This window comes from Pinus tabuliformis, chromosome 8 (genome assembly GCF_031772625.1).
Source record: "Pinus tabuliformis cultivar Carrire ecotype Pingquan chromosome 8, CPIR1, whole genome shotgun sequence".
Classification (NCBI taxonomy): domain Eukaryota; kingdom Viridiplantae; phylum Streptophyta; class Pinopsida; order Pinales; family Pinaceae; genus Pinus; species Pinus tabuliformis.
In genome coordinates, this window is record NC_142294.1 from 184,733,996 (window position 1) to 184,761,369 (window position 27,374).

General features: G+C 37.6%; 1 protein-coding gene across 1 annotated transcript in view; it reads left to right on the top strand.

The window, feature by feature from the left end:
• Positions 1–5,905: 5,905 nt before the first annotated feature.
• Positions 5,906–27,374, top strand: part of LOC149234755 (Cation efflux family protein) — a 106,422-nt gene continuing 84,953 nt past the window's right edge. Inside the window, exons 1-5 of the mRNA XM_089371923.1 lie at positions 5,906–6,140; positions 6,298–6,933; positions 7,698–7,806; positions 17,936–17,975; positions 20,211–20,287. Coding sequence (XP_089228049.1) covers positions 6,300–6,933; positions 7,698–7,806; positions 17,936–17,975; positions 20,211–20,287 — 860 coding nt within the window. The 5' untranslated portion in view covers positions 5,906–6,140; positions 6,298–6,299. The remainder of the gene's footprint in view (positions 6,141–6,297; positions 6,934–7,697; positions 7,807–17,935; positions 17,976–20,210; positions 20,288–27,374) is intronic.

Sequence of the window (27,374 nt, forward strand, 5' to 3'; positions counted from 1 at the left end):
ATTTATAGTGCTCTGCTAGTTTTAGTAGTATTCATAAACCAAAGGTTGAGATTTATCTCAAAAACAATTATGCTATTTCTGTCCTTTAATTAGAATGGTTAATTAAAAAATAGAATTCATTATGATTTTTGTAACATATAGTATGAGTAAGCTATAATATTGTAGCAATATTTATTTATAAATTAGAAAGCAAAATAGAAGTGAATTTCTGTGATTAAGAATCCCATTATATGCTTTTATAAATATATATATGTTTAACTTATATCTAATAATAATAATAATTTGCAATTTATTTAATTTAATTTTTATGTTATTAATTTAAATAATATAAAATATATTATAAGATAAATATTTTTATGGAGTTGTCTTTAGTGCGACTTTTTGGACTTTCTGATGACAGAATCCACCCGAAAAATTTGAGGTGAAATCTTGATTTATGTTATTTAAATTGGTTTTTTGACTCTATATATGGATTTAGCACCCTGAAAAAACATAATTGTGCAGGGGTTACCCATCAAGCTTGTGATTTCAAAAACCTCATTGTGCAGGGGTTACTCATCAAGCTTGTGATTTCAATACATTCATGATGATGATGATGATGATGGTTAACGCCCACTGAGACCAAACTTTGGTCTACCAGACCTAAAGAAACGAATTATTTAGTTTGATTTAAGATTTTATTCCTATGCTCAAAAAACTTGGAGAGAAGTCTCCCGAGCTCAGTGTAATTTTGACAACGTAAAAGGCTAGGAAGGTCAGTATTGCAACAAAGATTTTGAAACTGAGATCTAATGTGGTTGTACGCGTGGCACTCTAAGAGGAAGTGATTTTCATCCTCGATGTTCGTATTCTCACAGAGATGGTTGAACCTTTCCATCCATGGTGTTTTAGGAACTGCCCAACGACACATTTCACTATGGAGCTCATGAGAGTTCGTTCTAATCTTGGCTATATTAATTTTCTTCTTTGAATAAGTTAAAACATAGAGATACTTTTGATCTTCTAGGGGGGGTTGATGACCGCCTTATAATATCTCAATTTTCTTTTAGCTGCTAAATCTTTCTCACACCACATTTTTTCTTTGAACTTAGAAGTAACAACATTTTTAATGTTATTAATGTTTTGTAATGCAACATTCTCGTCGATCTCCCAATGGTTTAACCAGGCCCTAGTGTCTTTATACCAACCTCGTTTAAGCCTTAGGTGGTTTTGGTTGGAATTTAAAGCTAGCTTAGGAAGTCTATGGTCTCCTATGTTATTGAGTTTGTGCTTGTACAACAGAAGCCTAGTCATAGCTAGGCTCTCGATAGGGGAAAGACCCACTTCTATAAGGAAGATAGGATAGGGTGTGTTGCTTTAAATTTTGAGGTTATACGTTATAAAAAGCTTTTAGATTTGCTCAATATTTCCCTTGGATTCTCTAGAGATGCTACAACCCCAAACCTCACATCCATATAAGATAACCTGAGTGACTAAAGTTTCAAAGAGGAACTTCTTTCTATCCCAAATTACGAGGTTTGCCGTTTTACAATTATTTTCAAGACCAAAATAAGTTTTCCATCCCCCATTAATCCTTTTCTTATTGCTATAGTTCCAGTTGAGCTTGTGATAAATATCAATTCCTAGGTCCTTGTAGGAAGACACTTCCTCCAAGTTACTATTGTCGTACATAAAATTAGCGTAAGTGTCCTTCTTGGATTTTATTATCATAACTTTTGTTTTGTCAGTGTTAACAATCATACCCATTGTAGAGCAGAAATCCTTAAGAAGTATAAGTTACTTATCAAGATCAGATGGGCCCCTTGCGAGAAGAACAATAACATCAGCGTAGAGAAGAAGGATGATGACTATCCCAGCTAAGATCATGCGAGCACATCCTACTTCCTCTAAACAACCTTCAAGCTTGTTGATGTAAATGCCAAATAGGGTAGGGGAGAGGGGGCAACCTTGTTTAACTCTGATATTACACTTAATATCTTTCGACCACCCCTCATTGCTCTTTAACTTGGCAATTACATTCTCGTATAACCTTATAGCGACATATCTCAACTCAAAAGGAACCTTTAGCTCTTCTAATCTATTCCAAAGGTTGTTTCTAGGAACCGTATCGAAAGCCTTTCTAAAGTCCACAAAGCAACAAAGAGATTGGATTTATCATTGCGGCATTCCTCCACAATGATCCTAAGCATAACAAGGTGGTCTGTTGTTGAGTGCATTTTCTAAAACCCGCTTTGCCTTTAGCCCACTTACCTTCACTTTCAAGCCATATGCTCAACTTCTTTTCCAAAATAATACCATATAACTTGGCTAGGAGAGGGCTGATCATAATTGTCGGATAATTAGAGGGGTTATTTGTATCCCCACTTTTAAAAATAGGGACAATGAGGCTTTGAGTCCATGGTTAGGGAACCCTTGCTTGACCACTTGATTGAAAAGCTTGTGAATGTGGGGGATGAGGACATGACCTCCAATTTTTAAGATTTCCGCTTGGTAACCTTCAATGTCCTTATCTTTCCCATTGGCCAAGCGATTAACCCCAAAATCAATGTCTTCTAATGAGAAAACTTCTTTCGTTGTGAGCAGGGTTTCAAATTTATCCATGACATTTGGAGATTCATAAAGCCTTTTAAGATAGGAATTCCAATCGTGTAAAGCAATTTTATTATTATCTTTAGTTTCCCTAGTTAGAATCTGCCTCCATAATTTCTTAGGAGCTACCTTAGAGAGGTGTAAGAGATTCTCTTGTCTTTTACGAATATATTGCCTTTTTTTCCTTTTAGTTAGGGCTTTGTATATTTTTATCTTTCTAATTTTAAGAGATTCATCAATAACTTCCTTAATTGCTCTCCTCGCACTTTTACAATCTTTGTCATACCATGGGTTGGTTTTGCTATTTCTTTTATTACTTGAAACTTCAATTGAGAACTTGTTAATAGAATATGAGAGGGTTGTAGTAAAATTATGATAGAGATCTTCTATGTTGTCTATACTAGATAAAGGAAGCAAATTAGTTTTTAATTCATTTAGAAAGAGATCTTTTTTATTCCTATCAAAGATTAACTTCTTTTGGCTATAAGAATTATCTTCTATGGGATCTCTATGCATGCCAAAATTGAGAGTTATAAGTAAAGGCCTATGATCAGAGTTAGGCCTGTGGTCGTTTAAGATGTCAAAATTTGTTATTTCGTTGTATAGAGGGAGATCGGAGATAACATAGTCTACCACACTACTACCAAGCCCATGGATGCAAGTCATCTGGCTAGAATTGGGCCACTTTTTTAGACCGTTGCAAATTATGAGATCCTGAGCACTGCAAAGCTTGATTAGCTCCGACCCAAACAAATTCTCCCCGAGATCTTCAGAGCTCCTTTTGTACCGGGTGGCCAGAGGAAGGTCTTCGTCTAACCAAAGAGGATTAGGGCTGGAATGATTGCTTAGAAGAATAGCTTGGTTGCTTGAAGTTCAAGCATTAAAGTCACCCATTAAAAGGATATTGCCTTCATTCCTTTGGCTAGAAATATCATTCTCTAAACCATTGTAAGGACTATTTTTATCTAGATTATTTTTCTTATAGAAGTTAGAATTGATGGGGGGAATAACAGATTGCTATGTAGGTCTTTTTATCATAAATGTCAGTAATTTCTATCCATCTATATTGGTTGTAAGGTTCGTTTTTATAAATCCTAGCATGGGGAGAGATGTTCTTCTTAATGTAACAAGCTATACACCCAATGCCTCTACGGGAGGATTGCTTATTCCAGGTAGACCATAATGTAAAGCCATCTATGTTAGGAACCTTAGATTCTTCGTGCTCCTAAGTTTCAACAAGCAAAATAATATCAACATCATTCGAGATCCAACTTAGCTTGGGGCCTTTGTTCCATGGAAAGCCCCGACAGTTCCAAGAAAGAATCCGAAGCATGTTGAATTGCTATTTATTAGTACATTTTTGGTTTCTATCTCAAATAACGACTTTTCTATTTCTGATTGTTGCCCATTTCCCTTCCTTCCTAGCTTCCTTTACCTTTTGAACCTCCTTTCTCAATTCTACTTGATCTTCTGGAATGAGATCTTCATTTATAAACTTGTTCCTTTTAGACTTGAAGTTTTACTAAATATGTCATACTTATGGTCAGTAGAGCTCATATTTATTCGGATCAGCCTTCCTTTATTCTCAGTTAGTTTCCCCAACCTTGTTGCTTCTGTGAGACACGTTGTTTCAATTTGTAATCTGTTATGTAACTATGTCTGGGCTATGGCTAAAGTATCCGCGTCTACCTCCTCTTTCAAACCGAAGATTATAAGGTTCAAGGCCCTTTTGTTATGCTCATGGTCTAATTCTATCAATTTTTTCATTTCATCTTTAATTGGTTTGATATTTATTTTACCTGTCACACTATTTAGGGTGAGGCAGCTATTAAATTTTTCTTCTAGCTCTTTAATCATGTCTTTCATTTTAAGACTCTCTAAAGTATCAGCATCTACTTGCTGGGATATTTGGTTCATATCTTGGTTTTGTTTTTCTATAACCTGCAACCTAGTCTCCATTGCCTCCATCTTATTCTCCAATAGTTCTATTTTATTTTCTATTTGTTTTTGGATCTTGTCTTCAAAAGATGTGAATTTATTTTCCATCATGGCTGCTAACTCTGTTTGTAGCTTAATTTCTCTTTCTTTTCTACGTTTCTCTAAAGCCTCTATATACTCATAGAGGCTCTATAGAGTAACTGTGCTAGGTCTACCTTTGGTAATTTTTGTTAATTGTGGTGAATTAATCATACTTGAAAATATATGAGCAAATATGTATTAGAAAAATATAAGGAATGTGTCAGCAAGCCGGACCGCAAATGCACGTGCCCTAGATTGTTTTTTTATTACCGCAGAGATCGTAAATTATGACCACAGAAATCGTAAATTATTACCACAAAGAGATCATAAATACATTACCTTAAATTAAAAAACGATTTGAAAAACTTCTAAAAACTCTAAAAACAACTAATATTTTGATATCTATTTATATTTAATATTTATCTTTATTAATTTTAATATATAAAATATATTATAAAATAAATATTTTAATTTCTATTTATATATTTTTAACCATTTAATTTATAAAACCACTTAACTTTTAACCATTTAATTTATAAAACCACTGAACTTTTTATTATAAATCTAATTTCAATCACCATATAAATATCACGCAAATTTTTTAATTATAATATTAACACATGTCACCCTCCTTAATAATTTGGAGAGTGCTTAATTTATGGAAATCATTACAAATACATCGTCTTTATTGAAAATTTTCAAATAATCATGAACTAAGATAAGATCATAAACACTTAATAGTGTAAAGATGAAAAACACACATAATATTTTTTTTAATAAAATAATCATAATATATTTATGAAAAGCAATTTTATTTAATTATTTTATTAAATCAATTTTATTTCCGATATGATTATAAAGGAGTTGTTTTTAGTGAAAATTTTATGGTGGGTTTTTTTGGGTAATTTCTCTAAAATTTAGTAGAAATTTATTGAAATTACAAATTTGATGAGAAATCTTGTATCTAAGGATTTTCCACGGTGCTAAATCCATATATACAGTAAAAAATTAGTTTAAATAACACAAATCGAGATTTCATTTCAATTTTTTTTTATGAAAATCCGACACTAAAAAATCACATTAAAAACAACTCCGATCATAAATACACGAGAAAAAAAAATTAAAAATAGAAAACTACTGCTTTTAAAAGATCAGCCAGACATTTATTTAGGAAAACCAATGTGTTTTAATTATTTTATTAAATTGAAATTATATAAGAAATTGGGAAACTCCGAAATTCAATCAGACCCCAATAAGACGCCAGATTTAAAGATGCATATTAACTCGAGGTCATATGTCTACACGGCTAGACCGCGGCCAGAAGAATCATAGCACCTTCTAAAACATATTATATTTTTTACTTTGTCATCGCACGTGCTCTTCAAGAATTTATTTTGCAATCGATCGTCTGTGCCTGGAGACGATTCTGGTTTCTTCGTCAACTGAGGCTAGCGAATCGTGGTTGAGGGATGCGATCGAAAACGACTTCATCGGCATTTGACGTGCATGCAGAGATTCCAAATTCCCTATAGGTAAAATTATAGAACAAATATTTTTCCTCTCCAAATTTGTTTATTATCGCAAACTCCCAGTGTCATCTATTAGACTCTGCAATTCGCATTTGAATTCAAAAAATTTAGGGTTTGGTATGGTAGTTCGAAGTTTGAAATCTGGAGCTGTAATTCGCAGCAATGGAACACCGTCGTCACCACCATTATCACCAGAACGAGGAAATTGTGTCTGGAAATGCGATGGAGCCCGCAACATCTAAGGTAGATCTAGATTTGAAAAACGAAAAGCTAGTTTCTCCTCGTTATTCGGCAATAGGAAGCAAATCATTTGGCTATCGAAACCCCGAGCAAGAAGAAAATTTGGACCGCAGATTTGCATTCAGCCGTCAAAGCTCTTTCAAACAAAACCCAAGCCAGCCTTCAATTTCTATCATCCCTAATGAAACCCTAAAACCTTCGCTATCCCGAAGCTTATCCAGCATATCCCGTGATCACTATCATAACCAACACCATCACCATCATAACCACCATCTATTTAGCAATTCTCAATTGTCGGACAAGACAACGCCTTTGTTAGAAGATGGACAGTTGGGGAAAGGTGTTCTGGCCAGTGCTGAGACTAGTGGTAAGAAGCCCAATTTTAACAGCTATGGCTCTTTCCGGCATTCGGACTCCTTGTTCGGACTTGTGTGGACGGCGATTCCGATCATCAGCTCTGGAAGCCGTCCGATGAGGAGACTTTTTACTTTAATTATGCTTAACGTTGCCTATTCGACCTTGGAACTGCTTATTGGACTCTTCACCGGGCGTGTAGGTATGGAACTCTATTTTCATTACTACTATTTCAATTTTGTATTTTATTTTGACGAAGAGTAAATTTTGATTGAATTCTATATTCCATTTTGATTCTGGGAGAGGCGGTCCTATAGACCAATTTGGTTTGAAAGTATGTCAAAACGTAAACATAAACACATTGGATACTCCAGTTAGGTAATAGCATAGCTAATTCATATTTTTGAGTCGTCAATTGGGCTTTGGTGTCCTCACCAAGATTCAAGTCTCCCCAGTGGTCCCCAGTGGCATGTTTGTTTTTGTGGGCTGCTTGTGCCTGTGCTTGTGTTCGCACCTGGGGCCAGTTGCAAGTCTTGGGCAATTTTGGCAGCAGAGTGGATACCGCTTACTCATGGGATTTTAGACAAAAGATTCTGATTTGGATGTTGCAAGCTGCGTATATGGATTAGAATACTCCCAGATAGGGGAAGGATAATCTTGCCACATTGGGAAAAAAATATGAAAATGAGTACGCATGATCGTTATGGCTTAATGTGGCCTTAGTTTGGTGGCAATCAAAGTAGCCTACTGGTTTTATATGAAGTTCCGGTTCAAAATTTTCAGGCCATTTGACAGTGGATTTCTGCAGTTAATTGCATGGTGGAATGCTTTCTTTTTATTATTTGGACTGCCATCTTGTACACTTGTAACCTGATGATCTGAATCAGGAGATAGTAAGCAAGTTAAAATTTGTCAAACCCCCCAGTTTTATGAGGCAGCTGAATGTATTCTTATTCATTTGTGCAGGTTTGGTATCAGATGCATTTCATTTAACATTTGGTTGTGGTGTGCTATCCTTTTCCTTATTTGCAATGGCAGTTGCCAGGAAGAAACCTGACGATGTGTATTCATATGGGTGAGTTCACTTTTTCTGTGGTGAATTTAGTATATATATTTTCATATCTGGTTTCTTTGGATCTCTTTACCCCATATCCTTTTTATATCCTTACATTCAAATGTCAGTAAAAAAGTTTCATTTTCAAGGTTCATTTGTGGCTCAGTTCAGCAGTGAGCTTACTCCCAGTGTCAGTGTTAGAATGCACATTGAAGGCATGCTAGATGCATGTGAATGCATCATTGTGTTATATAGGCTTTTTGGTTTATAACTACTAGGAAGTTGGAACCTTTATTTTATATTATTGTTATTGTTTGCATTTACAAGCATCAAGTTTATTAACAGGAACTGAAGTGTATTCTCAGCAGTGAGCTTACTCCCAGTGTCAGTGTTAGAATGCACATTGAAGGCATGCTAGATGCATGTGAATGCATCATTGTGTTATATAGGCTTTTTGGTTTATAACTACTAGGAAGTTGGAACCTTTATTTTATATTATTGTTATTGTTTGCATTTACAAGCATCAAGTTTATTAACAGGAACTGAAGTATATTCTCAGGTAAAATGGAACTATGTGGTCGTGAATTTATAAGACTGCAGTAGGACATGGTAGTATGCCAGTGCTTAGCTGAAATTAAGGCAAGTGTTCAGTATTCTTATACTGGATCATTTTACTCTGTCTTCAGGCCCTTGGTCTCTCCCATGATATGTTTTTTTTTCCTCAAAACTGGCTAGAGACTCCCATTCTTTTTAAGATGAAGTGAACTGTCAAATTTATGTTCTGGCATAGGCAGAAATGGTGAATGTCACAGTTTGAAAATGATATACATAGATGATAACAGTCGCCAATCACCGTAAAGGGTGTGCCTAGCATGTGTGAAAATTCATCCATGTTTTATGCTGCATTTCTGCAAAGTATTAAGTGGTTTTCCATGTCCCGCTTTTAGGTTTATGGGTCTGGTTTGGAACTGAGTTGTGGTATGGGGAAATGGGTATGAGTGCCTAAAATGGAAATGTGACTCCTCAAACATTTGGATGTTAGGATATTCCGACACATAGGAAATAGTTAAGTATATCTTGGTCTAGTATAGGGTTAGGTAAAGTGTGTTTCTTTACTATGCACATTTTGTAACTTACAATCCGACAGTCACGATATGTAGTGATCCGACGGTTCATTCTCTCCTTGGTATTATCGAGACTTGATCCGTGGCTTAACACATGATTGGTCCATGATCTCTATTTAAAGAGCATGGAGGGTCATTTGTAGGTTAACCGTTCATGAGAGAAGCTTATGTAAATTTTCATTCTTTTATTAATAAATTGCCTGAAGTGGACGCGTTGGCTCAGGCCGTGGACTGTTTCCCTCTTTGAGGGTTTTAACCACGTCAAAAGTACTGGTGTATTGATCTGCGATCTGTTTGTGAGCGGTGTCCTTTGGTGTTTTGTCTGAGGAACTTACCCTGTAAATTCCTACATGGTATCAGAGCTATTTGAGGGCTGCGTCTGTTGGTGATCCAAATCTGAAGCCGGTAGAACTGCATCCGACTACCGTTTCCTAGATCTACTGTTTCTGACTGCTTTCGGGCCGAGAGGACTGCTTTGTTGTGTTGGGAGCATCTGTTCCAGTGAGGAACCCCTTTCGTTTCACGCGAAAAGGTTTCCGGTAGCCCTAGTTGCGTCATTTTTAAGATCTGGAGGTATACAGTGTTTAGTTGCAGTTTACAGTTATTTTTCTCTCTGTTTATTTCGGTTTCGGTTTATTTAGCCTTTTTTTATTACCGGATCTATACCTTTCATTTCTGCGTATGCTCTTTGCCCCGCGACTCTGTGCGATCTGGGCAAATCAGAAACATAAATGAAGGATTTTTCTCATGCGTATGCTCTTTTCCGCTGCGCCTTAGTGCGATCTCGGAAAATCAAAACATTGAGGAAAATATTTAGTTTCCGGCTAAAGCTAACTTCAAGCCGCAAGGTTCGTTTTTTGAAAATATTTAGTTTTCGGTTAAAGCTAACTTCGAGCCGTAAGGTTCGTTTTTTTTGTATGTCCGTGTTGGGATTTGTGTTTTTTGTTTTGTAGGGAAAAGAGCTTTCTCAAAGCAAGCACGCAACCCAAAGCTTCAACCCCCCCCTCTCTCTCTCTCAAACTTTTTGTATAGCTCACTTGGTTCAAAGCTAATTTATGAGAGTAGAGGTCTTGAGTTCAAGTCTCCTTTTTGTGGGGGCGGATTTTTCATTTCCGCACATTCCTGCACTTCGTCGGCGACTTCATCAAATTTTCTTCAAAAAGCCATAACTTCTTCATCCGGAAGCCGTTTTCAGAACCTTTTTTTTTTGAAACGGCCTAATTTTTCGAGATCTTTCCATTGCAACACTTAGTTTTAGCATCTATAGCTTCAGTTTCTGTTAAAATGGAAAGTCCATGCCAAGTTATTCTTGACAGCACCAACTACTTCCAATGGTGGTCCTACATTGTGGATTTACTTAGAAGTAAAGGTCTCTACAGAATAGCCACAGGCCAAGAAACCAAACTGAAAGATGAAGATAAGGCGGCTAAATGGGAAAATAGGCAAGATCAAGCATGTGGGTTGATAGGGATGTCTATTTCTCTAGATTTTAGATTCCATATTGCAGAACTTGATGCTCCTGATGAAGCAATGAAACAGATTACCAAAGTCTTTGGAATTAAAAATGAACTTAGAGCCCATCAACTTGAAAATGAGTTGCTTACATTGGACTCCAATAATTTTTCTTGCATTGAAGATTTTTTGTCCAAGTTCAAGACCCTTAAACTTCTCTTGGAAGGTGTTAAGGTTAAGAAAGAAGATAGTAACCTTATCTATTCCATTCTTACTAAGTTGGGACCAGCCTACTCTGTGTTTGTTTCCACCTTCCATTCTACAAGAGAAGCCTTCATTTCTCAAGGACAAGACTACAAGTCCCCTTCCTTTGATTCTTTCTGTGATTCTTTAATAAGAGAACAAGAAAAACTCTTACACCTTGGTCTTCTTAATCTTGGAAACTCTTCTAAGAAAGCGTTAGCCGCCCAGCAACAACCAAATCCAAAGAATCCTGAGAAGTTGTATCCTAAAAGGAATGGTCCTAAACCAAACAAGGGTCCTAAGCAATTTCAGCCTCAAAATGAAAAATCATTTCAACAAAATGATAAGACAAATAAAAACAAAGGGAAGAAGACTGATAAACATTGCAACTTTTGTAATCGAGATGGCCACTTGGAATCCAAATGCTTTAAGAAGATGGAAGCCTTGGAAGCAGCAATGAAGAAGCATAACATCCATTTGGAGCACTCTTCAACCTCAACTTCATCTTCAGGAATGGCACTTTCTGCATGTGGTTGTCAAGCATCTCGGTCTGGATATGCACTAAATGTATCTTCTTCTTCACATTCTCATGAGTGGCTCATTGATTTTGGAGCTTTTTATCACATGGCCAAAAACAAAGCCATGTTTTCTTCTTTAAATGATTGTAACACCAAAAATATATATGTTGGTGATGATAGATCTCTTAGTGTTGTAGGGACTGGAACTGTTCATCTAGACAATAGTCAGTTTATGATGTATTATGTGTTCCAACCTTATCCTGCAACCTTCTATCTGTATATCAGATAACCCATTCAGGTGAAGGTAAAATCGTTGAATTTTCACCTCACGATGTTGTAATTAAGGACCTAAGAGATCCTAGACAGATTTTAGCTACTGGCATTGCTGATGATTCTACAAGGTTGTATAAGTTTCACAACTTTGGGTCATCAAATCTTCCCTCAGTATTTGTTGCTCATAATGATGAAGTGAGCAAACTTTGGCATGAGCGATTTGGTCACTTAAACTATCGCTCTCTTCAGAATCTATGTAAAGAAAATATGGTGACAAGTCTTCCAATGGTATCTTGCAGAGATGGTGTTTGTTCCAGATGTGTACTCGAAAAACATCATCGGGACAGTTTTGAAAAACGTGCCTCTTGGCACGCCTCAGCCCCTTTACAACTTGTGCATAGTGATTTATGTGGTCCACTTCCAGTTGTTTCCTTCTCTGGCTACAAGTATTTCTTAACTTTCATTGATGATTTCTCCAGACGCGCTTGGGTATACTTCTTAAAACTCAAGAGTGAAGTATTTAACATGTTCTTGGCCTTTAAGGCCTTTGTTGAAAAACAATCTGGACATCAAATTCTTAAGCTAAGATCTGATAATGGCAGAGAATATGTTAAAAACAACTTCATCAACTTTTGCACTGAGCATGGAATTCAAATGCAACATACTGTTCCATATACTCCACAACAAAATGGTGTAGCTGAAAGGAAGAATCGCACCTTAAAGGAAATGGCTAATTGTATGCTTCAATCTAAAGGACTTAGTCTTAATTATTGGGCAGAAGCAATTAACTGTGCAAATTACATAATAAATCGCACTCCTACTAAGGTTTTAAAGAATATCACTCCAGAAGAAGCATGGAGCTCAATTAAACCAGATGTAAGTCACTTTCGTGTTTTTGGAAGTGAAGCATGGGCCCATATTCCAGATGAGAAACATAAAGCTTTAGAACCTAAGAGTGAAAAATGTATTTTTGTTGGATATTCTGAAGATGTCAAAGGATATAGACTTATTCCACTTAAGTCCAAGAATGTTATCATTAGAAGAGATGTAAAGTTTGCTGAAAATATATCGGCCTACGAGCCTAGTTTGGCGGATGTGCCACCTCTTCCTATCTCTTCTACTTTTGAAAATATTTTTTCTTCAGATGATGAAAGCGAGGATGACAATCCTCCCCCACCTTCTCAGGATCCTCCTTCAGCTCCTCAGCTTCCAAAATGGGTCCGTGCTACTCGGGATGCAGCAGGTGATCTTGCTGGTGATCCTATAGATCAGCGATGTACACGTTCTCAGTTCGAGAGAGCCTCTTCTTTACTGGCTCAAGCTTCAGTGAATTATGATCCTGACACCTTTGCAGAAGCTTCAGGCCATCCAGATTGGGAAGCAGCTATGAATGAAGAATATCATTCATTATTGGCAAATGATACATGGGATCTTGTTCCTCTACCAAAGGGACGAAAACTTGTTAGATGCAAATGGGTTTATAGAACCAAGTATGGACCAGATGGGAAAGTTGATAAACATAAAGCTCGTCTTGTTGCTAAGGGTTTTTCACAAGTTGAAGGCATTGACTACACTGAAACCTTCTCCCCTGTTGCCAAAATGAACTCTATCCGCCTTGTTCTTTCCCTTGCTGCCTCTTTCAAATGGGAAGTCCATCAGATGGATGTTAAATTTGCCTTCCTGCATGGGGACTTGCATGAAGAAATCTATATGGAACAACCTATTGGCTTTATACAAACAGACTCCAGCCTTGTATGTCAGCTTAAGAAATCCCTTTATGGTCTCAAGCAAGCTCCTCGAGCTTGGTATGCCAAAATGGATAACTTTCTATTAGAAAATGGCTTTTCTAGGTGTCATTCTGACAATACTGTCTACACCAAGAAAGTGGGCAAGTCTCTTATCATTCTTGTTCTTTATGTTGATGATCTTATCCTGACTGGTAGTGATCCCAACCTTATAAACCATGTGAAGTCTAGCCTTAAAAGGAAGTTTGAAATGACAGACTTAGGACACTTACATTATTTTCTTGGTCTTCAAGTCTTGCAATCCAAGGAAGGTATTTCCCTTTCCCAATCCAAGTATGCCTGTGATATTCTACGCCATTTTCACATGGAAGACTGTAAGCCAGCCCCTTCTCCCTTTCAGTCTGGAGTCAAACTTTCAGTCACTTGTACTTCTCCTGAAGTTGATGCTACCTTATACCGTCAACTTGTAGGAAAACTTTTGTATCTAACCCATACTCGTCCTGACCTTTCCTTCGCTGTTGGCCTTGTTGCTCGGTTTATGCAAAACCCACGTGAAAGTCATTGGAAAGCAGTTTGGGATTCATTACAGTGCCAAAGCATCTCCTCTATTGGTTGGTTTCACTGATTCCGATTGCGCTGGTGACCCTGATGATCGGAAGTCTACTGCAGGTTATGTGTTCACTCTTGGTTCAGGACCTATTACATGGGCTTGTAAGAAACAAGGTGCCATTTCTCTTTCTTCAGCAGAAGCAGAGTATCGTGGTGCCGTAGAAGCTAGTAAGGAAGCCTTGTGGCTTTGTCAGATCCTGTCAGAGTTTGGCTTTCAGCAGCAGCATCCGACTACACTTTGGTGTGATAATCAAAGTGCCATTCAACTATGCAAAGATCCAGTCCAACATCAGCGCAGCAAACACATTGAACTGCACATGCACTTCATTAGAAAGCTCATTCATGACCATGTTCTTGAAGTGCAATATTGTTCAACAGATGATCAAGTTGCAGACATCTTTACAAAGGCTCTCACAGAGGCGAAGTTCACTAAATTTCGATTTATGGTTGGAGTTCAGGAAGTTGTCACTAAGGGGGGATAGGCTCTAGTGCCTCCTTCCTTCTCCTATTGTGTCACATTTGTAAATCCTTCAATCCTATCCCAAGTTGTTCTTAAGGGGGGATGTTAGGATATTCTGACACATAGGAAATAGTTAAGTATAACTTGGTCTAGTATAGGGTTAGGTAAAATGTGTTTCTTTACTATGTACATTTTGTAACTTACAATCCGACGGTCACGATATGTAGTGATCCGACGGTTCATTCTCTCCTCGGTATTATCGACACTTGATCCGTGGCTTAACACCCAATTGGTCCATGATCTCTATTTAAAGAGCATGGAGGGTCATTTGTAGGTTAACCGTTCATGAGAGAAGCATATGTAAATTTTCATTCTTTTATTAATAAATTGCCTGAAGTGGCCGCGTTGGCTCAGGCTGTGGACTGTTTCCCTCTTTGAGGGTTTTAACCACGTCAAAAGTACTGGTGTATTGATCTGCACTCTGTTTGTGAGCGGTGTCCTTTGGTGTTCTGTCTGAGGAACTTACCCTGTAAATTCCTACATTGGAAACAGGGAAACATGACATGACAAAATAAGAATATATAACTTAGGAGAGGGGGAAACATGATATTACAAAAAAGAATGTATATTGAAATTTTGAGAGAAAGCATCATTAACAAATGAGCAAGAACATTTAAATGATAAGCAATGTTTCACCTCTCTTATATTGGGATCTTCCTGATCAGTATCTCCCTCGGCCTCCTTTTTTTGCTTTTGCCTCTGCCTTGATCCTCCAGGAACATCGGTCAAATATGGTAGAAAAAGCTCACCATGTCTAATCAATGATTTTGGTTTGAGTAAAGGGTACATTTTTGTAAAAGTGGTGACAAAGGAGTTCCACGTTTAGTGTCATCAGCATTGGGGTACATAAAGGGCTCGGTGATATTGATTAAATGCCAATGCCATACCCTCATACATGATAGAATGCAATAAAAATGTTACATTCTTGCCAATCTTAAAATACTGAAAATTTTCAAGTCTGTTGAATTTTGAATGGGATATGAAATTCTACTTTCTCCATATGCAGGCTGATGAGGTTGGAACCACTTTCAAACACCCTGAAACAATTAATGCTGATGTTAATGTCTTAATGTAAAAGTTAACATTTCCTTTAATCCTTTTCTACTCTTTTACTTAAATTTAGGTAAAAAGATAGAAAAGAAAAGATAGAGGAAATGCCAGTTTTCTCTTTAGTATAAGGAAGATGAAGGAAATGCAAAGTTTTATTTCAAGAATTCAACTTTACCGTCAATTACCAGCATTTTTCGTCAAACCCAGGCAAAAACCAAGTAAAAGAATCAGCTAAACCATTTTGGAAATCCACTGTATTGATGGTGGTATGGCCTGGAAATGTGTTATAGGCTTTATGAAATGCGTTTCCCATAGGTGGGAGGTGTGTATATTGCCTCAAATGTTTTTCTGGACCACAGCACACGTTTCTGTTCGGAAACATACGGGGTATGGCCCTCAACTACACGTATCCTGCAACAGAGGTTTGGAAGTGTTAGCTTTTGAGTTGTAGCATGGATTTGCCTGCATCAACTTTAAGTAGATGTTTTTTGTGTTTTTTTCTCAAATTTTTGAGAACTGTTCTATATCAACTCTTGGATTACAAATTTTGATCTAGAGAAGTATCTTTTGGTCTTGGTTCAGGGTACACAACTAAGAAACTCATAAAAGTACATATCAGTAAATAATCATGATAACCTGAAGCTCATAACAGGAGACACGACAAATAGCCTATAAGTTATGTGTGTGAAAAGTTGAAATTAGGAATGTACAGAGTATGATAACAGGACAATCATACTACCAAATTGAAGACATATTTCCGTGAATCCAATTTACTGAAAACTCCTTGTTCTTTGGATTCTCCATGTAAACCACTACAAAACACTTTGGGATATAGATGCATGCATTCTGTAAAGAGATTAGGTTTTCATATTTCAGATTAAGAGGGTAATTGAGACAAGTTTGTTCAAACATTTAGTACCAAGGCTGCGTCACTACTATCTGATTGTTTTCACAATTCTTAAGGTTGGGATGGTGGTAGTACCAAGGCTGTGTCACTACTATCTGATTGTTTTCACAATTCTTAAGGTTGGATGGTGGAAGAACTGGACTTGAATAACTCCTGGACACCCATGAACAATGTGTAAAAGCCAAGATGACTTCCAAAACTAGAAGACCAAGAGTGATAACCCCAAGGATCAGATTTTGAGATGTTGTATTTATTGGTTTGTTGATATGCAGGCTTCACTTGCTGTAATATTGTTGCTGAAAAGACCGTAGTTAAACTACCAGAAACCTATCATACAAAACTCACGTTTTGAGCTGTGATTTGTATAGATTCAAATTTAGATTCGAGATAATACAAAAATTTGGATGTGAAAAATGATCATATTTTCCACTTATCAATGGCCATTGTCAAATCTGAAAATACAGGCTTGGAACATCTCTAAAATCTACCCGGAACATCTTCGGTACAGGCAGCGAGTTATGGAGTTCTTGACAGTTTGGGAATGTTTCCTAGGGGTCCCCAACCTTTAGAAATGGTGGAACGGTGGGTACTGGTATTTTTCCCAGCAACATAGGAGATCATCTAGACCCCAAGTTTTATTAGAATCATTTCCCAGCTTTGCCACATGAGCCATGTTACAGAAAATACCAATCCCAGGTGCTTGGAACATGTTTCCGTGTTTTGGAAGCAGATTGTTGACTGAAATGCCTCTGAAACATGGTTGAAATATCATGGCAGTGTTTCAGATTTTTGAAATGCTGTGTTGACTGTTTCTGACAGATCATGTTATGAATAGAGGGGTTGGGTCTTCCCTAATGGTAACTGTGCTTTTGGATTTATTCTCAAATTATAATTGATGACTGGCATTCTGAAAATTTTACGGCTCATGGTTTTTGTGGTATATATATGTATGCATGTATGCATTTGCAATTGTTTTTTAAAAATCTTCTTTCTTTTGGTTACCATTTTGTGCAACACGACGGATAATGAAGAATTGTAGTCACGTTGAAGATATAGGCCATGCTTTGTGTATAGAAATTCGGTTCTTTCTTACTTACACCCTGTATGCAAGGTGTTCCTGTATGCAGAGCTTCCAACTTGCAAGTTTAATAGTTCACACACAGCTGATTGAGTAGGGATGTATAACATGCTGATGACTGCAACAAATTATTTGTCTCTTGATTCACTTATTGGATACTGGAGCCATAAACCGATGTCTTCTTTAGGCATCTTGCTTTATTTAGGAGCCATTTTTCCACACTTCCAATATGTTCGGCATTCAGCAGTCCCATTGACCTACTTTTGTGGTCATTTGTTGGGTATTAATAAAGCTATCTTATCTTAGTTGTCTCCTTGTAGTTTGCATAGCCTATTGAGGCTCTTTAATAAGACTAAGTAGACTGATCCATAGGAATGACAAATAGTTGAGTTAGATTTCTAAAGCAATAAGAGTTATGACTGAAATTATCGTAACTTTTTATATTCTAAGGGCTGAAATTATTTGAAATCCTAGTGCTAAGATCCTTTGCCTATTATGAGTAGTATTTTAATTTGTCTTTAAAAGGTCAATAGTTTCTTTCAGCTATTTGATGTAAAGAGTTACTTTTTAGAGCTTAGTCCGAGTTTTGCCATGGCATATTCTCTGATTACAGGTGTCATTTCTTTTGCAGGTACAAGCGAGTAGAGGTTCTATCAGCTTTTACAAATGCTGTAAGTACGTGTTTGTATGCTGATGTTTTTCTTGCTTTGTTAAAGAGAGCTGGATTGAGGCTTATGCTAACATCTGTAAACAAAATCATTTAAGATTGCTGCACAGAGCCTGTGCTTCCAATTAGTAGAAATTCATTCTCAAGATTTTCCTTTCATGGATGTCAATTGTATGTGAACAATATATTTCATTTTTTATAAAATTTTTAAACTTTGGATTAATGTCTGAGTGGTTAATTGGAAAGTTAATATCCAGGAAGTGCATCTGGCAAATACTGGATAAAATGTTCAATTTTAGTTGTTTGCCTATGATACCTGTTTGTTTTGTGGGCTTTTCAACGCTAGTTGCTTGTCAATATGACCTGTTGTTATGTCACATGGGTTCTCAAGCAAAATTCTTAAGTTTCTGTGGGTGATTAAAAGTTGAAATGTTATTAATCTCCTCACATGAACAAAAGTGGTCAATGCGACTGTTAGACGGATCAACAATATGGTACATCCAGTGAGGTAAATAAATTCTGAGCCAACATTGATCATCAAACAAGGTAGGAAAGTATATGATTCAATTAAAGTAATATTGTGTCAAAGTGGGTGCATCTTTCTCTAGTGTACTCCACAAAAACTGACTATGTAGGTACTAGGGCCTAGAACTTGACATGTTCTCCTTTTGGGAGGAGATCCTATGTGGATGCTACTACAAAGAATGCATGTCATGGTGCAGGATAGCTCTAGAATAATGACCCGGGACACTCATGTGTGATGAAGAAATCCCATCGTGTTGGTCAACTGTAGTTGTGAAGTCAGCCTTCTACAGAACATGACTTTGTGGGCAGACAATCAAAACATTATATTATCACTGTTGCATACATGAGCTGAAATTTTACTGACTGTAGATTATCAATAGGTGATGCCATCAATTTTGCCAATGTCCCACTCATTGTGCCACTTATTTGAGTGATATACATTTATAAAATGAATACCCATGCTTCTGTGTTTGGATATTTCTAATGACAACCGAATGATAGTCTGTGTCATGAGCTCTCAGAGACAGAATGAAATAATATAAATTGCAGCTACTGTCAAGCTTTTGCATGCTGAGTAAACGTTTTTAGGACAATAATATTTCAAAAGAAATGAATTTGACATGCAAGAACCAAATGTAATGTGTGTTCAGTTAAATGTGATAGAAGATGATCCAAATGCTGGGTTTCACTATTAAGCTGTTAATCAAAAGTCATTGCTTTGCTGATTCTTTCCTTATTCTCGGTGCCCTTTGGGCCATTGCTCCTAGAAGTGTTACAAAACTTGTCCCAGGGAAAAACTCAGAGAGGTTAGAGAGTTAGCATTTGACTCAGAATTGGGCAAAGTTCAGCTGACCAGCAAGTGTTTGCCAGTCAAAACTTGCAGCAGTTGAGTGAGACTTGTCTGCCACAAGTTTCAGTTGATTTTGGATTAACTCGGACCATTTTGTTGGCTCTGCCAGGTTTTTCCTGCGTGTCCAGGTCAAACACAATGAGTTTCATAGCACTGTCTAGAAGTTTTTAAAGTAATATAATAATATTAATAATATAATTTTCAGGTCACGGCTTAGTCAGACTCCATATTGATGCATGAGCCCCCCTTGTTTGTTTGAAGGGTCGCCCACCGACCCACCCACCCCTCCCGCACCCAGAGATTCACTGCTTAAGTCTATGTATATGTGCACACCTTACCTCTCTCCATATTCGAACCTGTGGCCTTCTAGGAGGAAACGTGTGATCTTAAACTGGTCGGTCCACTTAAGTTGTACTGGATCTCTCAGGCTGCTTGTCTCCTCCCCCTTCATCCTCAGTGTCAGCTTTGTCCCCCACATCTCCTTCCTGCATCATGACAGCATTCTTAGTTTTCATGCTGATCAATGCTGTAAGCAATTAGTTCTTTGGTATGTCAATACAGGTCCAGAATTTTGGCATATTTAGAGTCCCTTCCATGAGAATGACCTAGGCATGGAATGACCGTCTGAGCTTCCTCATTATTCTGACATGGTGCATTCAAGTCTCAATACTGGATATCAAAAATGGAACAGAACACAGATTATGACTTTAATTATAACTTTGGAAATGTTTTAAGCTTTTGAAAAGGGACTGAGTGCATAACAAGATGGATTCATGCTTACTGCTTAGGTATAAATCTGAGGGCTTTATTTAGTAGAACTGACACTTAAATTCTTGTATTTGATTTGGGCATGTGTGTAGGCAGCTATTTCTTTTGTTTCTTTCATTTTCCCTTGCCGTGGAAGCGTTGCATGCATTCATGCAGGATGAATCAGAGCACAAGTACGTACATTTTGTTTCTATTGAAACTGGAGAAAAAAGTCTTGTTTTGGTTTGATGTTTGTTTGGCCTGTCAAATATCAGTCTTGCTTAAAGTAGAGATAAACATTTATGTGTTTTAAGCCATCATTGTGTTTTTTAATAGTGCAACTATCTATGCTGATGGTGTAAAGTAATCTGGATTTTGTTTGCTTATAGTTAGACTAGATGCACGTTTTAAATGTTTATTTTAACTAACTCAAGGTGGCACTTCTGTTCTAGATGTATACATGACGAATCAAATGCATGTTTATAGAAAGCTCTAAGAATACTATAGAAGGAACTTGTTGAACATGGAGTTGGTGCTTTACTTTGTTTAGGAAAGTCTAATGGGTATTGATATACATATATGGTTTCTCCCTCAGAATAGACATATGCAATAGTCTCTTTGTGTCAAGAGGCGCTCATCAACTTAGTATGGAAGAGATGTTGTAATGTCCCGTCCTGTCCTACTATGTAAACATTTTGACACGGTCAAATTACATAAAAATAAAAAATACAAATAAAAATAAATTGAGATAAAATAGTCAATTTGCCATTGACAGTTGTTGAGCTCCATGTTTTGATAACCCATGGTTTTGCCAATGGCATTCCTATGTGAGAATATATATATATATATATATATATATATATATATATATTATGAAACTTACAACATAGATGGAGCAATGCATGGTAATTATATGTATATAGCATATTATGCATTATACTATATATGTATTTGAAGTATATATTCATTGTGTATCATTGGAAGATAGAATTGCAAGGCAGCATGGATGCATATGAGAAACTATATTAATTGATGTATATAGTTATCAAATTATTAATATACTTGCATTATATATTTATATAATTTCATTATTTTTTGTAAGTTAGGTAAGATTCTATTAGTATATACAGAAAAGAAAATTACAACTGATTGAGGAACTGGCTATCAGAAAACAAGCCTGGAACTCAGTATAGAATTGCAGCCACTGCCCCCTGGTTCAGGAGGTGGATTTGCACCCCGGATGGATCTGTGGGCGGAACTGTGATTCTGAAAATAGGAACCACGGTTACACCCTTTTTTCACAGTTCTTGGAAAAACAGAACCACGATGGTTTCATGCATGGTTTTGTTGGCCTGAACCGTGGTTCCAACAAAGATTCAACATGGTTCTGCCACAGTTCGCTGCTGATTCTAGGACAGGGCCAGACGGTTCCACAGGAAAGTTTTTTTTTAACTTAACTAACGTTTGACTTGGGGTCATACATTAGTTAAGTTAACACTTAGTGGCACTTAACTCAGTAGAGGCCAAGTACATGGTTGCAAGTCTGATGAGTTGTGAGGCCACATGGCTTTGCAAGATGCTCACAAGATTATCTGGTCTTGAGATGGGGGTCATTGTGATTAACTATGACAAACAAAATTGCATTAAGCTCTTTAAGAATCCAGTGTCTCATGATAGGTCCGATCACATAGAGATCATATACCACTTCATCAGAGACATGGTCTAGAGAGGTGCTGTGAGATTGCAGTACATCTCCACAGAGGAGTAGGTAGCAGATATTCTCACCAAGCCTCTAGTGAAGAGAAAGCTTGCGTTCTACGGGGATAAGTTGGGGGCGGTAGAGAATCCCTTCCTTGTTAGGAGAGAGTGTTGATTTTGTAGCCTCGGGAGGTCTTCTACATTGGCTTGGTGTCTTAGCATGTAGAAGATATTTGATTGTCTGTTTAGGTGCTTGCTTGGTGTTGTAAGTGATTTTATGATTTCTTTTTGAAGGTTAACTTAGGAAAAGTACATTAATTAATTTAGTTAATTATTGTGGACTTTTAGGCCAAAGTTCTAAGGATAAATACTAAAATTGTTTACGTGACTTAGATATGATCTAAATCATTGATCTCAAGTGAGGCTTAAGATTTAATCTTAACATTGATCACTTAGGAGATTAGAGTTAGGGATTTTAGCTGAATGATATTATAAAATAAACCCAAGGGAGAGGTGAAGATATTGGAAATACTGGGGGGGTGAATCGGTGTTTCACTTCAATGAGTTAATAATTAAATTTCAGAACATTTAGCGCAAGATCAAACATTTATCATCTACACATCACAAGAGCAGTGCACCACATATTTTTAGGTGGAAACCCTCTTGGGAGAAAAACCACCGAATGCATTTCTAATTTAATTTATGAGTACAAATTTTCTCAGCTCAAGAGGTATGGAGCCGATCCTCCAAACTTTAAAATTTTAAAATTTTTGTAGCCAAAGAAATTTACCCTTGGAGACCGACATGAATTCCAATTTCTTAATTAATATATCTTTGACAGAACCCTCCTTTGCAAGCACAAAGTAATCACCTTTTGAGAATAAATGCCGTTTAATTAACTAACATCAAGCTGCCTTCAGCATCTCCTTTTGGGGATTTTTAACCAGAGAATGGGGCTCCAACTTTGATGATGCATATCCCCTCAATCATGAGGAGTTATGAGGCATGCCACTTATCGTTGGAATCAACATGACGAGGAGAATCAAATGAAGATGGTTTTGAGCCCAAAAACACTGATCTTTCCTGTCATTTTCTTCATCAAAGGTGGGCTTCTTATGGCTGTTGCTTGGGTTGACATCAATAACAATCAAATTCCAATAGAAGACACACAATTGTTGAGAAATCCATTTTCTCTAGAGCAAGAGGCTTGACTAGACTAAAGAGAAGTGAGGAGAAGTGCAACAAGGAATTTTAGGAGAAATTCAGAGAGACCAAGTTTAGGAAAGAGGGAGGCCGAAATATCCAGAGAGGCTGATTTTCTCAAGTGCGTAGGGGCTGTACGAGGTGAGAAGAAAGGGGGCTGATTTGATGGTGAGATAGGTCTAATTCTCCAGGGCCGAGTTTCTTTATAAGGGTTGATTTCTAGGGGCCAAGTTCCTTGAGGCCAATTTTCCCAGTGGGGCATATTGTCTAGGTTCCCAACAGTTGTATTTTTTTCATGTATTTTCCGTGGGTCTAGACCCAAATTTTCTTGAGAAATTTAATATGAAAGAAGATTGTATTGGGTGTACAAATTTGTGGTTGTAGTGAGATTGATCTCTCCATTTTGTTTTTGTTGCATTTTGTTTTCTGAGTTAATATACTAGTGTATTTATTTCACCAACAATTTCAGAAATATTTGAGATAAATATTTTATGGGTTTTCATAAATTGTTGAAGTAAAACAAATTATATCCGATGTAAAAGAATTTAACATGGTATCAGAGCGATAGAAACTCTGTGGGGGAGATAAGATATAACAATGGTTTTACTGTAGTAGAATTTTTATTTTGCAGCAAGGGTTTTGTGGCTAAAGTCGATCTGGCAATATAGCATCATCAAGTCTAAGGTATGGAGACAGGTTGGAAGGGGTTTGTAAACTTCAGTGCATGGAAGGAGCAAATCACCTATGTTTTAATGGTGATTCACTCTTGCATGGTATATTGATGAGCAGTCTCTGCATATTTTGTCTCTAATGGTTTGGAATATTTAAAATATATATATTTTTTCGTTTTAGTGGAAACTAAGTCATTGAAATCAGATCTGTCTAAGTCATTCCAAGTCTGAGTTTGAGTGGATAAAATGGAGGATAGTAGCATATAACTTCGAGAATGTATGAACAACCATAATCACCCTATAATTATTAGGATCTACATTGGATGCTTGGTTTGTGAATAGGTTGGCTGGTATGGTGAGAGTTTGAGACCGAGTTGGTGGTAAGTCTATGTTGACAACATGATTAAACAGGTCGCCAGTGTAAGAGTCAAGTGGATGAAGCTCATGATTGAAGAACTTAGCTTGAAATCCCTCTTCATTTGTTGCTTTGTTTATGTTCATAAATTTGACTTCTTCCTAGATATCTTGGTAAGAGAATAAGTAGTAGGGGTTGTTGGGGGTTTAGTTGTTTGGGGGTTGGGGGGATGGGTGAAGTGACTTGGGTCGAAGGTTACATAGACATATCATATGTTAGTTTTTGAGTTTGGTAGCAATGGACAAGTGTTCTAGTCTCAAATGATGTCTAAGAGGCTAAGGAACACAAGATCTCCAAAACCCAGAAAAAGTTTCGCAAGAAAAGACTTGGAGACACTTTAATTAACTTAATTAGCCATAATTAAAATATTTCCCAAGTCTAAGTTAGGAAAAGCAGTTAATTAAAGGCAATTAATTAAGGAAGTTTGTTTTTGCTCTAGAGGCTTCTATTGATGAGGTCAAATTGATCTTAGCCATCAGTTGGGATTTAATCATGGCAGTTGAGACTCGAAATGCAGGTCGAAGGGCTTGGAGAAATCAAATCAATTGTATTGTGAGTAGTTCGACCACCCAGTTGTAGGTATTTAGCAAGGGCGCAATTGAAGCTAGGGAAGCATCAACGCAAAGGGACCAACAAAGATTTGAGAGCAGAAGTTTGGAGGAATTTCCCTCAACATTTTCTAGTGTCTAGGAGACGGGAAAGAGGAGGCTGAATTCATCTGCAAAGGAGGCTGTATACAACAGTGCGAGTTGCCAAAAAAGACACGTTTTAGTTTCCTGTTGGCGGATCAATGTCTGGATGCAAAGTGAATTGGTTTCAGAGGCAAAGGGAGGCTAGACGACTTTCTTGGACATGATTTTGGGGCCAGGGAGAGCGCGAGCAAGCTAGGAGAGGCTAGATCAGTTGTAGAGGGAGACGAGGGTGTCTTATAGATTATTTTGCCAGTAGAGACTGCCAGAGCCTTGCAAGATAGCAAGCATATTATTATACTCTTGAATTGTTGAAGATAATAATAAAACCCTCCTCTGTTGCACAGGTTTTCCCTTCGGGGTTTTTCGAGGGACAATTTTCCAGAAAACAACAGTGTTATACTTTTGTGTGTGCGTATTTTCTTAGTTCCAGTTTTTATATTCCAACAACGTTTTTTATTGTAAAGAATGCAATAGTGAATTTATCAGTATTTGTCGAATAATAATTCAGAAGACAAATAAACTACTAATAGTTAGAAGATAAATATCCAGTTATTGCATTTAAGGAATTTTCACATGGAATTAGAGTGACAAAGATCAGATTAGATGCTCTAGAGTGAGGGCAATGAGGATTGTGCAATTCAGAGGTAGATCTGAAGCACAATAAACCAGATCCACGCAGGTTAGATAGGCAGTGTGAATTGTAGGGAGACAAGAAATTGATTTCCAGTCTAGTCTAGTCCAGAGGAAAAGTTAGATTTTCCTCAGAGCAGTAGCAGTAGGCAATGGAGATTGTCGAAAAAGGTTTTTGGTGAGCAGATTAGTGAGTCACAGTGCAAATCTAGCGCAGTGGTTTTGTAGCAAAAGGTTTTGCAGATGCAGATCAATGCAGGGCAAGGAAGAGAAAAGCACACGAGGGTTTCATTTCTCCAGTATTCTCAAAGACAAAGAAAGTTGATTTATTTGCAAAATGAGGGCCGAGAAGTTAGCACGAATTGCTTGTTGGTATTGCCAGTCTAGCCAGTGCGAGTTGCAGAGGCTGCAATTTGTGTGCCAGAGTCGGAGAAGGATATCTGGAGTAGAGCGAGTAGCTTCAGAGGGCTGCTAAAGGCAGAGTGATTGCCAAAGAGGGTCTTTGGAGGCCGTGCGAGTTACTTAGTAGTAGATCTGAGCATTCTTAGTTGCTAGTGCAAGTTGCAAGCAGGAATTGCGATTTGCTAGAGAAGGCTGAGTGAACTTTTGCAAAAGGGATTGAGGGTTTCTAGTGGATTGATCAGTCGGGGAAGTGAGGTAAATTTCTTCAGTCTTTTGAGTTTCGTAGAGATGACTGCAACAAGACTTAGAGATCAAGACAGGTTGGAAAATGCCTCTAACTTTGGCATTTGGAAGGCCATGATGCAATTCCTTTTGGATGAGCATGGTCTAAAGGAGTTTGTGACAACAATTGTTGCCGAGCCAACAAATCCTATCCAGTACCATGAGTACAAGAAGGATATGGCCAAAGCCAAGAGGATGGTTTTAGATGGAGTTCAGGATCATATCGCCCCGCATATTTTAGAGAAGACAACAACAAAAGACATGTGGGATGCCATTGTGAAGCTGTACCAGTATTTGTCTGAGAATCAAAAAATGAATCTCAAGGAGAAGCTGAGGACGGTCAAGATGCATAAGGGCAAGAACATTACATCCCACCTCTCACTAGGATTTAGTGTGTCAGAGATGAACTTGCAATGGTTGGAGAGAAACCATCAGATTGTGAGTTGGTGCGCACAACAGTCAATATGTTTACCAAGGAGTGGTGCACATGCGTCCAAGTGATTTCTGGGCAAGATACACTTCCTAGTTGGGAGCGCCTATGGAGTGAATTCACTCAGGAGGAGTTGAGGCTCAGTCTTGTGAAGGGTACTACTAACAGCATTGGCAAGGGATCGAAGTTAGAGGAGGAGAACGTAGCTCTTGCAGGGAAAGGAAAAGTGAATAAGGGTCCAAGTTAGGGACAAGACTCAAAAGGAGAAAAGAAGAAAAAGGACCTGTTGAAGATCAAGTGCTTTGGATGTGGTGCGTTTGGTCACTATGTGACCCAATGTCCGTAGAGGAAAAAGGATAAGAAGGGGAAGCAAACAACAACTTCAACATAGATTGATGACTTGTCCTCTAGGTTGGAGGATGAGTTCGCTATGTTTGTAGCATTATCCTCATATGGAGGAGTATGATACTCCAGTATGTGAGATCTGGTAGGATCTGAGGGAGGAGCAACAAGAGGTCTAGATCTAGCCATAGAAGGCTTGATAAGCAAATCAGATCCGGTTGCTGTGTATTCCTCACATGGATCAATACCTTTGCAACGGGAGCCCACAATAGTAAAGTAACAAGAGGATCAAGGTGTCAGTAAGGCGCAATTAGATACTTGAGAGATAGTGCAAGGCTAGGGTGGCGTAGTCAGAGACTCAAGGGACAGTTGCAGAGCCAATTGCCGTGACGTAGTAGATTTGTGAGAGTTTGAGACTTAGAGACTTAGAGGGAGTAGCTCTATGAAAGCTTGATCCCTCGAGTCTCGCAGATCAATGCACATAAGTGCAGTGATGACTTTAGCACAAAGGCATCA